A 17,427-nucleotide genomic window follows, 5' to 3' on the forward strand; every position below is an offset into this window, starting at 1 on the left:
CAGATTCCTCGGCAGGAGCCCAAATACCACCAAACCCACCTTAGCCTCGCGAAAACTCTTTAGATTTGTTAAACAATTTAGATAGGATAAGGAAAAATTCGTATATATAGAAGCATTAGCAAATGCAATCTGTGGCGTTAGCACGTGTTGCATTTAGATATTTAGACTTGATAAAATAAGTTTAGTCAGAGAAAAGATGAAAGGAGGATAATACAAGGAGAAAACTAGTCTGTGTAAAAAATATTGGGCAGCAAGGTTGGAAATAGGCTTGCTTTGCCACCGACCAAACTCAATGGTAGTTATTAAATTTTTATTGACATTCGAAAAAGTGTTTTTGTATCTATTTGTGGGGATTGGTGAGTGAAAAGGGATGTTTCTTATCATTATTGCAAAAACTTATGGTGACCAAAGCCTTTTAGTACGACAAGAACTCCTTCTTAACATAATGTTATTATTTTCCAACGACATATTTTCCTCAAAACGGTGACTGTCCAATTGTAAAAAAACTAAATATGAGCCTTGTATTTAAACGCATTCCGACCTGAAACATAGAAATATTCGTTCAATTCGCCAGCGGCAGATTTGGGGTAATTTATTTTAACGACTACAGTTCTGAAGTAAGTCAAAATGTCCATTAAAGGTTTGTGTAAAATCCTAGTTTGAAAAGATAAGTCATTATTTCAAACAATGATTTCATATTTTTGAAATTTTTTACTGACACGATTGCGAAGAGTCTTATTTTTTTTTTTTAGGTTCCACCCATCATACATCATGAAAGTGAAACTGTTAATTAGTTGGCATGATGGGGCTACCAAGAGTTAAATTTTACCTTCACTTATTGCTTTTCTACATCTATTATGTATGCATCTCTGGTTTGATTGATTGCTTGTTTGTTTTTTATTTGTTATGAAGAAAAAATCCCACCGTTAGAATTTTGAAGATGTGTCTTTTTTTTTTTTGGACGAAGGAAATGTAGGTTGATTTGATGAGACTTTTAGTCAATCATATCAAATATCGATGACGTCATTACAATAGGTTTTATTAACATAAATACATATTTTCAAAAACGCACGCAGCGTCCCACAAGTCACAAACTGTATGTTATACTACTACAGCGCAAGCCCCATAAATAAACAGGAAAAGAAAATTATTAACATTACCTTATAACAAGTAGTTAAGGTTCTCTCTCCGATTTTTTAATTTTTTGATTCAATTCAGCCCTTGCTTCAAGGAGGAGCTGTCGTTCTCGGACCTTCCTAGGAACCTAAGGTACATGAAGCAAACATAAAAAATAATTCATGTTTCAGTCTAAAGATTAATCAGTGATATTCTGAAAACAAAGCAAATTTTAAGAGATTTTGGACAAAAGCTTGTCCTTTAAAGATCGATCTATTAAAATCATCCTCATTTTGTCAAAAGAACTCTTAAACATGGGACTTCAATGACGTCCCAGGTTTAAGAATTTTTGACAATATGAGGTCATTTTAATTGATCGATATTTGTAGTAGGAGATTTCTGGCCCAAAGCTTTAAAATGTCTACGTGTGTTTGGAAGGGGGGGGGGGGGGGGGGGGGGGGGGGGGTCACAGCATAGCAGTAATAAACCACACTCTCATTTTGGCCAGAAACCTTTTATTTCATAGATTAAGATGACCCCTCTCACAACTACTCAAAACAATCTTAAATTTGACCATCCAAGGGAGTCTCAGGTCTAAGACGTGTTAAGAAGTTAGGGGTGACCGTAACCTATTGATATATTATATGAAAGTAATACTTTTCTGGCTAAAATGAGAGAAATATTTTTTTGTCAGCGCACTCAGAATGTCTGAAAAGATTGTTCAAATTCAAATTTAGAGGATTCATCTCGTAAGATCTCATCGCGCAGAAATAATATTTGCAGATAAACATCACGAGTCCTTTTTGACCGAGGCAGTTGATCGGAAGCATGATCTCATTTACATTTTTACGTTGTTTTCGTGGCAACACAAAAAAATGATTATATTTTGACGGTCTAAAACTGCCATCGTTTTGTGGGTTTTTTTTTTATTAATAACAATCAATCAACAGATGTATCACCTTTCATTATCATCAAGGCATTTCTAACCCCGAAACGCTCTCTTTTACACGCTTGCGCAATATTAAATTTGGATAGAGTCATCGCTGTATAGGGAATGAGATTCGCGGAAGAGTAGCGTCCCTTGATTGGACGTCACCCATAGTCTCTGACGTCATCGGCGAAAAAGTTATTAGAAAGAGAACGTCATGTTGGTTGTGCGCATGCGTCTCTCGTCCTCGCGGTTCCACAACTCATTAGTAAATAGTCTGGTTTAGAATTTCGGGTAAGTTAGAAAGTCGCTTTTTTCCCCTGACCCTCTGTACACTCACAATAACTTGGTAGGTCGGTCTCTTCTATTAGCAGGAAGGTACTCGGCTGCTAATTAGCACCCAATCGAAAGGATAGTAAGTAAATGCAGTTGTTTGAAGCTAATGAGACCAGGACAAGCTCGAGTTCCGTGGGTCCTATCTATCTGAAACATTGATGAACATACTGGACTGACCATGTTTGTTAAATCCGAAGGAAAGTACCGGCTTATGACAAGCGATCTATCGGAAGGATAGTGAATGATATTGTTTAAAGCTAATGAGACCAGGGACCGTTTTCATGATTTAGTTATTTCCTAGTATAGTAAATGACTTGCTAAGCGAAGCAAGTGATAAAAAAAAATCGGATTTCAGGAACGTTTTCTAGTCTCTGACTAGCTCGTCTCTTGCCTAGAAGTGGGCATTGTAACTGGTTGAAATAATGTGATTCATCAGAACACAATTTCTATTTTGTTTGTTTGTCTGTTTTATGTTTGTTTTTTTTTTGGGGGGTTTTTTTTTTTTGGTTCAATTTGTTTGAGTTTCAATGAAACTTTCATTGGCCTAAATATAGAATTGATAGTCGCCATAGACATCACTGTAGTCTATCAGTCGACGGTCAATAACACGTGATTTGATTCATCATGGCAAACGAAAGTTAAATGTGAAAAGGAACTAATTATTATCTATACCGGATATGTTCTTAATTTCCTCTTTGGAAATCTTTTGCGTTGAAAGTATGGAGGCTGATATCTTACCTGCGGTCGTGTACTAGAGAGCGTGATGTTACCACAAAATAGCCGAATTTAGTCGACGTCCTTACAACACCCACTTTAAGGCCAGAGACTAGAAAACGTTCATGAAATCCGATTTTTTAGTCACTTGCTTAGCTCAGAGTTAAGACTAGCAAGCCATTTATTAGACAAGTAAAGATCTAAAACTAGTACGCTTACATAACATTTGGCCCAGGACAAGCTCGAAGTCCATGAGTCTTATGCCTCTGTAACTTTGACGACAAACTGGAAAATGTCCGAATGTTAAAGTCTTCCTGGAGTGTAGACAATCAGAGTGTCATACGTGGATTTGAGCTCGAAAATCTCTTATCAATCAAAGCGGGCGTTATCCATCATACCACCAAACAAAAGTTATTTGATTGTCAACTTACCTTCATCCTTTCCCATTCGTCCACCAAGAAATCAGCCAAATCAGAATATCTTGTTCCGAGGATCTCACCCCTGGGTCTGAATGGAATGGTGATGACGATTATAGATAATGATGATGATGATGATGATGATGATGGTGATGATGATGAAGAAGAAGAAGAAGAAGAAGAAGAAGAAGAAGATGATGATGATGATGATGATGATGATGATGATGATGATGATGATGATGATGATGATGATGATGATGATAATGGTAGTGGTGGTGGTGGTGGTTTTGAGGATGATGATTGAGCTTTTTATGAGCTTTTTATATAGCGCAATATCCACTAAACGTGCTCAAAGCGCTTTGCAAGGGGCCCCTGGCTAACAGCAACGTTTAACATTTAGGATAATGGTGGTGGTGTGGCGGTGGTGGTGTTGGTGATGGTAGTAGTAGTGGCGGTAGTTGGATTAGTAGTGGTGGTGGCAGTGGCGGTAGTGGTGGTAGTGGTAGTTGGGGTGAAGATAATCATGGTGGTGACATTCATAAAAAGTATCAGTTAACATTAATAATAATGATGATGATGATGATGATGATGATGATGATGATGATGATGATGATGATGATGATGATAATAATAATAATAACATTTAATAGAGTGCTTCACCTCGTCTAAAAGGGCAATAAGTGTGTACATTTACATGTAGGCATTGGTTGAACTAAACACTTACATAAACAAACAAATAATTAATTAAATACGTTGGAAACTAGTGCGTTTTAAAGTGTGTTATAAAAGTTTAATGGATGACTTTACGTTGTATCTTTCGTTTTTCTAATTTGAACCTGTCATCACTCGATCTCAAAGTTTTTGTTTGAGTATTTACGTTTAAAAGATAGTTAATATACAACAGGGACCATTGTGCAAAGATTTAAAAACCAAGTTTACATTTGCCGTCTACGGATGTCTTCCATGCCATTCCCCATCAATTTTACTTCATCTGAACAAACCTCAAATCGTTTGATCAAATTTTCAATCATATGGAGTATGAGGAGTGAATACTTGAGTATCATCTGCATGATACTGATATTTAATATCCATTTCCTTAATAACATTTGACAGTAGCTGCATATACAGCTGGTCCAAGAATCGAGCCCCGAGGAGCACCAAATTTTGAGGAACGCATATAGGATTTAGACAGTCTGCCAGCGGTCGAAAGGATCGAAGCCTGTTCAGTGCAGTGTCATTTAGCTATAACAAATTAAACATTTTCTTAAGACATTGACGATAACTTTGATGATATGGGCGATGATAAAGAAAAACCATACCCTCTCCTGGGTTTGGTAGTGTCAAAGGGCAGACCGATGGGCGGGTAGAGTATCATCGAATAATTCGTCGACAGCGGGTAGTTCCAGCGATTATCAAGGTAGGTATAATTCTGGTGCAGACATTTTATTTGAAAATTATTTAGTTTGGTTAGTTTAATTTTTATTAAACCAGAGCTCATCATCATCATCATCATCATCATCATCATCATCATCATCATCATCATCATCATCATCATCACCATCATCGTCGTCATCATCACCATCATCATCATATAATTACCACAACCACCACCACCACCACCATCATCATCGTCGTCGTCGTCATCAGTTGCGGATGGGTTCCCGTATTATTTAGCATGAAACGGATCATGTTCTTTCCTTTCATATGATTAAACCACTCATTTGCACCAACTACTATAGGACCCATCTACCATCTAAATAACTTTTAAAATGGCCTTAAACTTTTTAAATGTTTTTGGCCATTCGTCTAAAAACGATATTATGTTGTTGTGAACAAAACGTCAAAAAGTGAATTGTTAAAAATGCCTCCAAAAATGTAATATGTCAATAATATAGTTAATTTATACATCGCGCAGAGTCCAGAACGTGTATACGGCGCTACACATACAAAGACAATAAGTAACACAGAACGAAAATGCTATTACTACCACTCAAAAAGCCTGTCCAAAAAAGGAACACCTAATTTCAAAAGTTGCATAAAATTATTGAGCTCGGAGGCGTCCCCCATTTCTTTATCTAATTTGTTCCATACTTTTGGGGCGCTGACAGAGAAAGATTTTTCAGCTAGAGATAGTTTGCATAATAATATAGAATGTGAGATGTTTGTTTGTTTGTTTGTGTGTTTTTTTTTTTTTTGGTTTTTTCTTTTTGGTGTCATCTTGATCTTATATTTATTGTCCTTTAAAAAAGCGTAAAGATCTGAACAAGCGTTTATTAATCTATAGGTTTAACCCAAGACTCAATACTGTTTTTATTTTAGTCTACACATTGAGCATTTAAATCACAATCACATAATAACGTTTTGTGGGAAAGGGTCACATTTTTTTCAATTATTCAATACCTACAAGGAGTGGTCCTCTTGGTACTACGATGCCACTCCGAAAAATATCTGACTTTGGGTCTGAGGGTAAACCTGCCCCTGGTCCAGCGCCTTTGTCCTTTTTCAGGGGTCTTGGAGGTTTGAAGTATGCCATTGTCACTGTAGGGAAAAAAAAAAGACCTTTGGCTTATAGATAGAATTAAGTTGACTTCTCTCTGGTCTTTGTTATTATTTTTTGTCATCCGCGTTTATGAGCAATTCTCACTTAACTTCTTTATCCATGACTATAAACGTTCATGGTCGCACGGAGTTTTGTGTGTTGGTCCGTTATACTTCCAGATGGCAAAGTTTTGAGCTTCTTAGCCAAGCGCATACTATCTATAGAAATGGATGCGCACTGGAACCGTTGACTTTACTTCACCAGTTTCGCGGTCTCGTATATTCCCCGATGCGTACTGTGGTAGAAAAATACCTTGATTTATCTTTACATGGAATATGGACCCTTTACAGGAATACTTACACCTGAAGTAAACAATGATATACCCAAGAGATAGATAGATAGATAGATAGATAGATAGATAGATAGATAGATAGATAGATAGATAGATAGATAGATAGATAGATAGAGAGAGAGATAGAGAGAGAGGAGAGGAGAGGGTGAGAGAGAGAGGGGAGGGAGAGAGAGAGAGAGAGGAGAGAGAGGAGAGAGGAGAGAGAGAGAGAGAGAGAGAGAGAGAGAGAGAGAGAGAGAGAGAGAGAGAGAGAGAGAGAGAGAGAGAGAGACTAAGGCAAAAACAACAGGCAAGCATCTTTAAAAAATAACTTGCAACTCCTGCAACAAGTTACATGTGCTACATGCACTAATATTAAAGAACTGATAAATTTGACATTGTATTGAATGATATCCATGATAATTCTGTGGTTTCCTTTTCCCAATTTTAATGTCTCCGCTTAGCTTTACCCCTTTGAAGTTACAAAATATTAGGGATTACATTTGAGGGAGAATCCACCGACCCAAATTTAAAGATAAAAATATCTGCTGTGTTACCGATAGTTAAATAGACCTCGCGAGGTCCCAGGTTTGAGAGTCTTTTGCCTAGATGAAGGTCATTTAAATCGATCGATATTTGAATGACGAGTTTTCTGGCCAAATTTTGAAATACGTGCTTTCTAGAGTATGACAGTTGACTCGTTGAGGGTGTATTTGCCATACATGTATTTAAATAAAGGTCATGCTAATGGTTTCTTTTTGTTCAGTATTTGGTTCCATTACCGAAAAAAATAGATAAATACATATGAATATTTGTATACCACTTCTCAGTGGGTTCACCACACTCAATGCACTTCACAATTCTTTTTTATTCTCTTTTTTCATTCAGCCCTGAAACTAAACAGAAATAGAACATTCCAATGACACATAACATGTTTCATCTCTCTCTCTCTCTCTCTCTCTCTCTCTCTCTCTCTCTCTCTCTCTCTCTCTCTCTCTCTATCTCTCTTCCTCTGTCTGTCCGTCTGTCTGTGTTTATATGTGTGTTCGTGAGCGTGCGCTCCTTCTATCTTAATATTCTCTCCTCCTAGTATCTCTTTACTTTGACAAAATAAATTATGATGAGATTGTCTGCTTAAGGCTGATTAAAATCAAAGCAGCCTTTAAGACCATTTTAATCAAAATAACTATTCCCCTCAGCCTCAGGATTAAACGTAAATCACGTTTAACTGAGAACAAACTGGGGACCTCTGTTTCAATCCTTCAAATAAATCAACGAAATAAAATCCAAACCAATATTTGAATTAGAACCCCGGTTCAAATTTAGGTAAAACTCTTTCTGAATGACTGTCGACTTAATATTAAGGCAATATTTACCTTGTCGAGCAAAGCTGAAAATGAGAATGTAAGAAAATGAAAAGCACTTTGAACTAAGATGTCCGGACGAAGAAAATAGAATTCAGTTTTACTTTTTAAACAACCCATGACGTAATTTCCTTTCCCCAGAGGTGAAAAGTTTGTTGACATCTAGCAAAGCAATGATTATTTATTTTGGAGAGTGAAGGTAAAACGATTTTCAGATTATAACAAAATTGAGTTTATAGTTGATTTGATTCATTTCTCATTGTGAAAAAGAATCTCTGAGTTTAGAAAGGACACGTCACTTTTAAAATAATTAGAGTGATGCGCCCAAGAAGACACTTAACCCCGGGTCAAGCCCGTATTAGTATTAAATTAAATTAAATTAAGATTAATTATTTTTTTGGGGAAAAATACAATAGTTTCCCTTAATTTGAATAAATTTACACTTATAACAAAGGTTTTAATTTAAAGTATCACTGTGAAAATAATCTGCCGCAGGTGTGGGCTGAGATAATTCTTTCGTTGGTTTTAAGAGGGAAAGTCTTTCTGAGTCCTATCTACCTCTCTTAGTTGATAGAGTGCGATGTGTAGTTGTTTGCAGGTCTGATAACTCAAATAGTTATGGATGGAATGTTGTAATGGAAATCTCTAAAAATGACGTTAAATATTGTCCATTACAACAATGTTAAACAAGGTCCATAAATGTCAGACCTGCATAATAGGGAGGTTTTTCTCGTGATGCCAAATTAATCTCGGGATTAAGTTTGTATAAAATCTCAATTGTGAAAATATTTACAAGGCTTTAATGAATTGTTTATGAATAAAAGAACGCCCTCTTTCAAAATATAGTCTAAATATGATGACATTGGCTGAAATAGTATCAACATATTCTACTTCATTCAGAGATTACTTTTTAGATGCAAAATTCTCTGTGATATAATGCGTCTAAATAGAATACTCACAACATCTGCTGCCAGATTAAACGTATTAACACTTAAGACTATGTGTAACCTTAAACGTTTTGAGTACCTTCATAACCTACGTTATCCTGTCCCACTTTAGCATTTGCATCTCCTATCAATATGTTGATGCCCTTCCTAGGCAAAATATCAATATCTTGTGGCAGACTATAAAATGTATCTTTGTCCTCATCTGTTGAGTTTTTGTTGGGGCTTAGATCTCTACAATGTTCATGTTGATGTTCTTACTCCATGGTGTAAAGGACGCCGTGATGATCCTTTCTCTGTGTAGTTTCCATCCTCTCAGTGACTTCTGGGCAAACTTGCTTAGGGGGTGTTTCTGTCCGGATTGTATTCAGTGGGTTTCGCTTACTCCAAGTCTTCGCAGCCTGTATCTTTTCATCTCTGTCACAACTTGAGAGTTTTTTCCTGCTTCATCCATGGTGCAAACGTTCCACGACTCAATTCGAAGCTGCTTGTTTGTCGAAGACGTCATCGTGTGAGAAGAGTCATTTCGGCTTTGTCTGTTGCCCTTCATAAATTCTGTCATTGCAGAAACTCTTCGGTCACCCAAGCTAACAAAAAAAAAAAAAAAGGATTTGAATTGTCCTTCTGTGTTTCTGTAACAATTTTAGTTTTACGGAAGGGGTGTTAATCCTTCGACAACCCCCCAACCTGGAGGACCAGGTACTCAAAAAGGGGGAGTCCCACACCATTAGCCGCCTTTTACTACGACACGCTGGATTGGCGTTGGGCTTTAGATAGTTCGAAGTTGACGTCACTCAGGTCTTTGTTATTAGACAGATTGCGCATCGGGGCTCCAACGGGGCCGATTAGAGATAGACGACGATTGGGATTGTTTGGAAGCTTTAACCCTTTGCCCACTAGCAAGGCCCTCTATATAGTGTTCCAGGCCGGGAAGCAGGTCCGGAAAAGGGATAGAATAAAAAACTACCAGGCCGACTTTTTAAACATTTTTATTGACTCCAGCATATTTAAAATGTATCACAATGTTATTTCAATATTTTTCCACTACATCATATTGTTTTGAAATAAAATATTATGACCGAAAAACGGATTTGAAGTGAGAACTATTTTACATCTCCGCCGCTATTATTTTAACTACAGGTATCGCATACGCAATCAGGCCTACGATCATTCCGCCTTTTGTATCGCTATTTCTTCCCCGTTGTTCCGCCATTGTTCTGACAACAATGCCTTGATCTGCTAACAAAAGAAAGTTTGTTTCAACTATTTACGGATCGCTGCCTCTCTACAAGATGGATATAAAGACGTCTAATTCCCTTTGAGTGTTGCCCTCTTCAATTTTCAGCGTATCCTCCCAAACAAAGGTGAGTTTTTGTCGCGAGTTTTGAGTGTAGAGTGTGACGAGTGACAATGACAATGAGAATGACTGGTAAAAATGGAATGTGAGTTTGGATTACAAAGAGAGTTTTATCTAACTCACAGCTGACTGTTAAATGAAAAAGTAGGTAGATAGACGTCTTAAATGAAGATCAAACTTCCGAAAGCTCCTACATCCCCAGTATTCTTGTATTTTATAATGTTCTAGAGTACTATCTAGATAGTAGGCGGTTTGGGAAGGGGGAAACTTTTTTTTTTAAAGTTTGTCTCCCCCCTCCCAAACTCCCTACTAGAACATTATAAAAAAAGTTTCCCCATTCCCACTAGAACAAGAATACTGCGGATGTAGGAGCTTTCGGAAGGCTTCCCGTCAATCTATCTTACTTAGACTAGGCAGTTCGACTGCAAACGGGGCTGATTGTGTCCCAGCTCTCAGCCTCAGCTAGCCCATGCCATAGTCATAGGGAAGTTGTGACTGGAAATTGAGGTGGACGTCTTAAAATATGACGCAACATTTTGGCAACACTCAATATTTAAAACCTTTAATTAATCTATTATTATTATATTATTATTATTATTATTATTATTATTATTATTATTATTATTATTATTATTATTATTATTATTATGACTGTCTACGTACACGGTAACTGGGCACCTATCACTATCTACTATCATTCGTTTACTGCGTCTTTATCTGTTTATTGTTTGTTTTTGTTAGTTTGTTTCCCTCTTTTTTTGTTACCTATTTTTGTTGTTGTTTTTCAAAAAAAATTTACCATGATGTTTAAAAAAAAACTTCGATTTTAATTTTCTAAAATTATTTATTTGAGATCAGTATTTCTGGGCCTTGTTTCTTAATGGGGCTATGTGGTCTAGTGGGCAGCTATGTGGTCGAGAGGTATGACACTCGCTTTTTGATCGGAAGGTCCTTGGTTCGAGCTTCGCTTGGCGATAGTTGAGTCCTTATAAAAGGCTCTTTACTCACATTTTCTCACCGTACTCAGGTTTTTAAAAATGAGTATCTGGCCATTAACAGCATTGTCTCTGTCCGAAAAAATTGTATTATCGCCTCACAGGCGTCATGTCTCGTTCTACATGTTACGTGTTGCTGTTTATCAGAGACCCCTTGTAAAACGCTTTGAGCATGTTTAGTGGAGATTGTACTATATAAAAGCTCAATTTAATTTTAATGAATTTAATTCGTACTTCCTTACAAAGGGGTAGGCTGTCCCATCATTGTTTATATTTATTCACCTTATCTACACCATTCACACTACACATCTCTTATTCGTCTTGTTTTGTTGATAAAGGGGAAACCAGAAACGTCCACAGTATGTCTTCGTCTAATAAATTGAGGCTTACAATTCAACACTTATCGTTATTTTTTAGATGATGTGTAATGTGTACATGTATCTTGTAGTCCTGCTTAAAACAATTGACATTAATCTCTACCCTAATTTCAAATGGTTACTATAAACTAATGTATCTACCTTTTTTTTCCCCACAGTATTTGATAACCAACAGTTCGTTCCATGATGGTGAACAAGTGCTGTGTCCCTGGATGTGACAGTAATTATTACAGACTTAATTGTGCGCCAAAAAAGGCATCTTGTTTTGAATTCCCGAAAGATGCAGAACAAAGGAATTCATGGATTAGAAAAATTCCCCGGGAAAACTTGGTTGTGACAAAGTTTACTGTTGTATGTGAAAAACACTTTCAGGAAGATGATATTATACGTTTTAAAGTTGTTCCTGAAAAAAATGGACAACCACAGAAAACTGTTCGCAGGAAGCGTTTGAAGTTGAAAGCTGGTGCCATCCCATCAGTTTTTCCAAATCTTCCCTCTTACCTCACTACTACCCCTTTGCCTCAAAGGGAAAGCCCCAGGAGTAAGAGACAGAGACTTGAGGAGAGAGAAGAGGAAAGTTTTAACGTTTTTTTAGAACAAGATAAAATTTTAAGTTTTGAGCATTTTAAAAATGAAGTGTGTGGATTTCTGCAAAAGTGGAAATATAATGATATTTCTTATGCTTTAAAAAATGATTCTGTATATTTGTATGCCACTGCATCGACTGATTCGGATGGATTAACGATTCCTTTTAGTATATGTGTAAAAAATGATTTGAAACTAGATGTGTGGTTAAAAAATGTTCTTGTTTGTAAAAATGACTTGAAATGGATAATTCCGGACTCTAAGCTGTCTACTTGGAGCCAGTTAGAAAATATTTTAAGCCATTATTCTGCAACAGATTTTACATCTTCCTATAATTCAACATTTCATCAGGCAATTAAATTGTTGAATGTCTGCAGAGACAAAAATAATGATGATAGTAATAACAAAGTTTTTGATTTTTTAATTGATCAGTTAAATTTGATAAATCTGTCTCCATCACAGCGTAGATTTTCTGCTGAATGTATGATTGCTTCTTTTTGTATTTATTCAAATTCCCGACAACTTATCGTAAGTTAAGGGATTCTTTACTTATTCTTCCCAGTGTGCGATATTTACGTTTATTATCTAGCACTGTATCTTTAAAATCAGGTCTGATTGCCAATGATTTTTTAGTGAATGAAATTAAGTACCTGTCAGATAAAGATTTGTATGTTAATCTTCTTATTGATGAAGTTCATGTCAAGTCGAAATTATCCTACAGAGGGGAGCAATTAATTGGACAGGCTACAAATGATCCTGAAAATCTTGCCAAGTCTATGCAATGTTTTATGATTTCTTCTGTCATGTCTAATAAGAAATTAATTGTTGGAATGTTTCCTGTTGTAAAGATGACTTCAGATTTCTTGTTTGAAACAACAAATGATGTAATTTTTAATGTTTGTAAAGCTGGATTTAATGTCATCAGTGTCATTTCTGATAACAATAGAATTAATCGAAAGATGTTTTCTTTACTGACTAAAGACTCAGAAACTAAATTTTTTATACCTAATCCTATTGACAATTCTCTCAAGATTTTTTTATTGTTTGACTCTGTTCATCTTCTCAAATCAATTCGAAATAATTGGTTGAATGTTAAAAACGATAGTCAAACTTTTACTTTCCCCAATTTAGATAGTGAAGTCATAGATAGCAAATGTATTTCTCATGCTTCCTTTTCTGATTTAAAGCATTTATACAGAGTTGAAAAGTCCCAACTTTTAAAAGAGGCCCCTACCTTAACCTGGAAATCACTATTCCCACACTCTTTAGAGCGTCAGAAAGTCAGTTTAGCCCTTAAGATATTTAATGAAACCAATATTGCTGCTTTGAAAACCTTAGGTCCTCATTCAGCTTTCACATCTTGGGAGGGTACTGTTAATTTCTTGACTATAGTTTGTCGTTGGTGGGATATGGTTAATGTGCATCACCAGTATTATGGGAGGAATAAGATTACACCAGAGGCCTCTCCTTTCTTTTCTTGTGAAGATGAAAGACTGAGTTGGTTACTAAAAATGTCTTCATGGCTCAAGAAATGGAACCAGATGCATAAAGAAACGAAGTGTGGTTTTTTGTCTTCAGATACATTTTATGCTTTGCCCCATACATTAGAATGTCTAGTTGAATTGATAAGATATGTTTTAACTAAACTTAATTTTAAATTTGTTTTGACTGGAAAATTTCAGACTGATGATCTTGAGGCTCGTTTTGGTCAATATAGGCAGTTATCAGGTGGAAATACTTTGATTTCTGTGGAAGAGATTCTTCAGAATGAAAGAAAATTAACTATAAAGCAGCTTTTAACTATTCATTCTTCCTCTAAAGGCAGCATTCCCTTAAATGTTAAATGTTTTTTATCTGAGTTCTCTTCAGATAATTTGGATGAAAGTGACATGCTTTTCATTCAAAATTTTCCTTTTGAAAATGTTGAAATTCAGTCAGAGTCTTTAGATGTTATTATATATGTTGCTGGCTATGTTGCAAAGAAAGTTATTACAAAAACTGATTGTTCTTTTTGTTGTGAGATTGTAGGAGATAAAAACAAATGTCTTGGCTTTTCTATTGATGATAAACTTTTAGAGTATTTTGAAAACCTTAATCACGGTGGCTTAACATATCCATCTCCTGTTCTTGTTCATTTGTTTCAAATTGCACTTTCAATCATGAATGTTGCTGTTAGTAATATGGAGCTACATTTTTGAAGTTAAACAATCAAAAAGATGTCCTAATGAAACTAAATATAGCTTACTGGACAGAGTGTAACCTTCCCATTGAATTTTCATCTGTGTGTACGAATTGCAAGTCTCAAAGAGATAAGTTATTTCATATATGTACATCAACATTTGTCAACATTTTGTTGAATAATTATTCTAAGAAAGTAAATGAAGCAAACTGTTCTAATCAGATTGTAAATGTAAAAAAAGCCATAAAATTTGCATGATTTGTATTTTTGTCAGAATTTTATATTTGTTTGTTCCTGACCTCACATAGTGGGCAGGGAGATACATACTGTGTCTTTTATCCCCCTATATCTGTTTTCCAACATGCTGTCTTTGTCTTGGGAATGAGATTACTTGGTTTTGTCCTGGCCCTGGACGGATACCCTGGCTGGGAGGGAAACAGTCAAATGTATAGTTAGTTTTGGGAGATGATATTTTTTTTTCCTTGTAAATCATCTCTCTGTTATGTACTGTATTATTTTTCCTTTCACCAATGTATGATTTGTAAACAATTGAGTGTGTTCCTCTGGAAGGAGACCTGTGCTTATGTCTGAATGAGACATTGAGTGATCTCAAACTTCGCACACTGATAGTGTGCTCTTGGAATCAACATCTGTTCCCTATTTGAACCAATACCCCTTTGTCTGCCTTATTTTTGGGTGCTTTAATTGTAATTCTATAACTTTTAACTATCCCATTTTCTTCCTTTTTTACTGGCGCTGATATGACCTAAGTGTTGTAAAACCCTTAAAAACAAAAACAAAAAACCCCACATATGCTTGTTTAAATTACTGGTTTGCATGTTTTGATAACTATGATGTGTGTAATAAATATAATTGCTTGATTGAGTGATATAATTATTACTTCAACTATACTATAACTGTAATTATGTTTTTGAAATCACAAAGTATAAATATATTTTAAAAGTATGTCACTTGCAATCTCTGTTTTATATTATGTATGATATACAGATTGTTCATATGTTAAAAATAAATGTCCCAATGAGATAACTGTAAGAACTGAGTTTTATTTCTTACTCTAGTGTGCAAGCGGATGGTTGGCGGGGCCATAGTAGATGGGAATCCTTTTAAGGTTCTTCCATTGTCATACTGTTTCTTCTTTTGGGGGTATAATTATATGTCTAAAGCTATTGCAAGTGTTCTACAGCTACGACAGTCTCAGTCATTTTTTGGAAATGTATTTTCTTGTCTCTATTCAACTTGTAACTACAAACTGTTTTCAGTTACTTTTCTTTTATCTATCACCTTACTCTCTCTCTCTCTCTCTCTAGTGTTCTCTTAACAAGCTTACATACACAGCTGTTCTGTTTGTTCAGTCGTGCTATACGACTGAGTACTTACGTACAAAAAGGGTGTTAGCATATCCCTGGGCCATAATGCATGTTATGGGGTAACCATCATCAATCTATATTTTTTCCTGTAAATATCTTTCGTCACCTATTTTGAAAGATGACATTTATTTCCCTCGTAAATCTACCTCTCTGAAACATCCATGGCAGGGCCTAAAGTCTTGGTATTATTTTAACTTGTCTAACATCTTACTTACCACTGAGCACTTATATGACCTTAGCAGTGAGCATGGAATAACCCACATAAAAGTAAAAAAAAGGAAAGTATAAGAATTCTCACTTTTAACTTTTATACTACTATTATTATTATTACTACAAAGTACTCTATATGGGTAACTTGTGTAACTTTAGCTAAGTCGTTATTGATATTGAAATGAACGAACTTATAAGCGTTAATATTATTTAGAAATAAGATCCTCTAACACTTAACACGTCTTTAAATTGTTTTGTGCGCGAAGAGCTGCACGCCGGCGTACAGGTAAACGATAAAGTGGACAGCGGCGAAGTCGGCCTGTTAGTTTTCGTCCCTCTCCCACGCTTCCTGGCCTGTGCTATATAGACGGCCTTGCCACTAGTCATTATGACATCCGAAATGCTATCGCCTTCTACATCTACGCCAGAACAGAAATAGAGGGTGGAGCCTACCATGATATAACATTTTATGGAGCCCTAATTTCGTCATATCAGTGCTGTCCACTGACAGGTGGGTGGGTATCGCTTTCCAGAACTTGTGTCCTTATATGAAATTCTGAGTTTTTGACCAATCAACGATTGCTCTTTTGATAGCTCGCTTGTCAAAATGAGTCAGCTCAACCCTTGATTTATGTAAAGGCATCACAGGCGGTATATGTTGTGTAACTTCAAAGACCACGGTTGACCGAAAGCGATGAATGGAAGCCCTACTGTGGCGTGGAGAACGAGGTCTTGTATGTATAGTTACGTCATATCTCAACGCTCGTGAATTCTTAGTACGGCTGGACTCACAATCAAAACACGAAATATGTGTTTTAAACTCTTGAATCAATCGAGTTACATCAGTGCGTTCGTCTCATTGAGAAATGAAAAACGATATATAAATCAAGAACATCGACCGGAAAACAAGGAAATTATCATAAAATTATAAAATTTGAGAAAGCTGTTTTCAAAATCAAATCTATTACAAAAAAGGTTATTTCTAGACCGATTTTTATGAGACAAAGACAATTTTTCTCCAATTTTCAAGCTGATTCCAACAATGAGGTTTTCAAATTTATCGCGATAAGATTATTTGTCATTATTTTTTTTAATACCCAATTGACTGCTCAGGAAATGAATACGTAATCCTTGGCGGCTAGCGAGTAGGTGTTAAATTTTGCTTACCCTTTCCACGTAGACGCACGCACACACACACACACACACACACACACACACACAGACTTATCGTCGTCTAGCATCCTATCGTTCGGCTCGACGATTAAAAGGGGTTCGTATCGTCGCTAAAATAATTACAAAATACATATATTTAAAATATATTTATGGTAATGTGAATTAAATATTTTAATGCTCTAATATATCAAGAATGATCATTATTATGATTTATTACGGTGTGAATTGAATTAGACCTTTAAAACTGAAGTTTAATCTGACACCCTACTCGCTGTTATCATTCGAGTCTAAGTTGTAATAAGGCAACTTTGGCCAGAAGTGAAAGACATACATTGTGTGTTCAGTCTGTGTGTGTGTGTGTGTGTGTGTGTGTGTGTGTGTGTGTGTGTGCGTCTGCGTGGGAAAGGGTAAGCAAAATTTAACACCTACTCGCTAGCCGCCAAGGATTACGTATTCATTTCCTGAGCAGTCAATT

At 36.0% G+C, this 17,427-nt stretch overlaps 1 protein-coding gene across 2 annotated transcripts in view; it reads right to left on the bottom strand.

The window, feature by feature from the left end:
- Positions 1 to 7,855, bottom strand: part of LOC144973097 (uncharacterized) — a 26,748-nt gene extending 18,893 nt beyond the window's left edge. The window contains exons 1-5 of one of the 2 annotated variants that reach the window (XM_078915127.1): positions 7,757 to 7,855; positions 5,915 to 6,048; positions 4,830 to 4,939; positions 3,526 to 3,601; positions 1,161 to 1,264 (exon numbers count right to left, since the gene is read on the bottom strand). In XM_078915127.1, coding sequence (XP_078771253.1) covers positions 1,175 to 1,264; positions 3,526 to 3,601; positions 4,830 to 4,939; positions 5,915 to 6,043 — 405 coding nt within the window. In that variant the 5' untranslated portion in view covers positions 6,044 to 6,048; positions 7,757 to 7,855 and the 3' untranslated portion in view covers positions 1,161 to 1,174. Of the gene's footprint in view, positions 1 to 829; positions 960 to 1,160; positions 1,265 to 3,525; positions 3,602 to 4,829; positions 4,940 to 5,914; positions 6,049 to 7,756 lie in introns of those variants that run through there. The other variant, XM_078915128.1, reaches the window with a different exon arrangement.
- Positions 7,856 to 17,427: the final 9,572 nt, after the last annotated feature.

This window comes from Berghia stephanieae, chromosome 5 (genome assembly GCF_034508935.2).
Source record: "Berghia stephanieae isolate SIO BIC M18660-M18661 chromosome 5, UCSD_Bste_1.3, whole genome shotgun sequence".
Classification (NCBI taxonomy): Eukaryota; Metazoa; Mollusca; class Gastropoda; order Nudibranchia; family Aeolidiidae; genus Berghia; species Berghia stephanieae.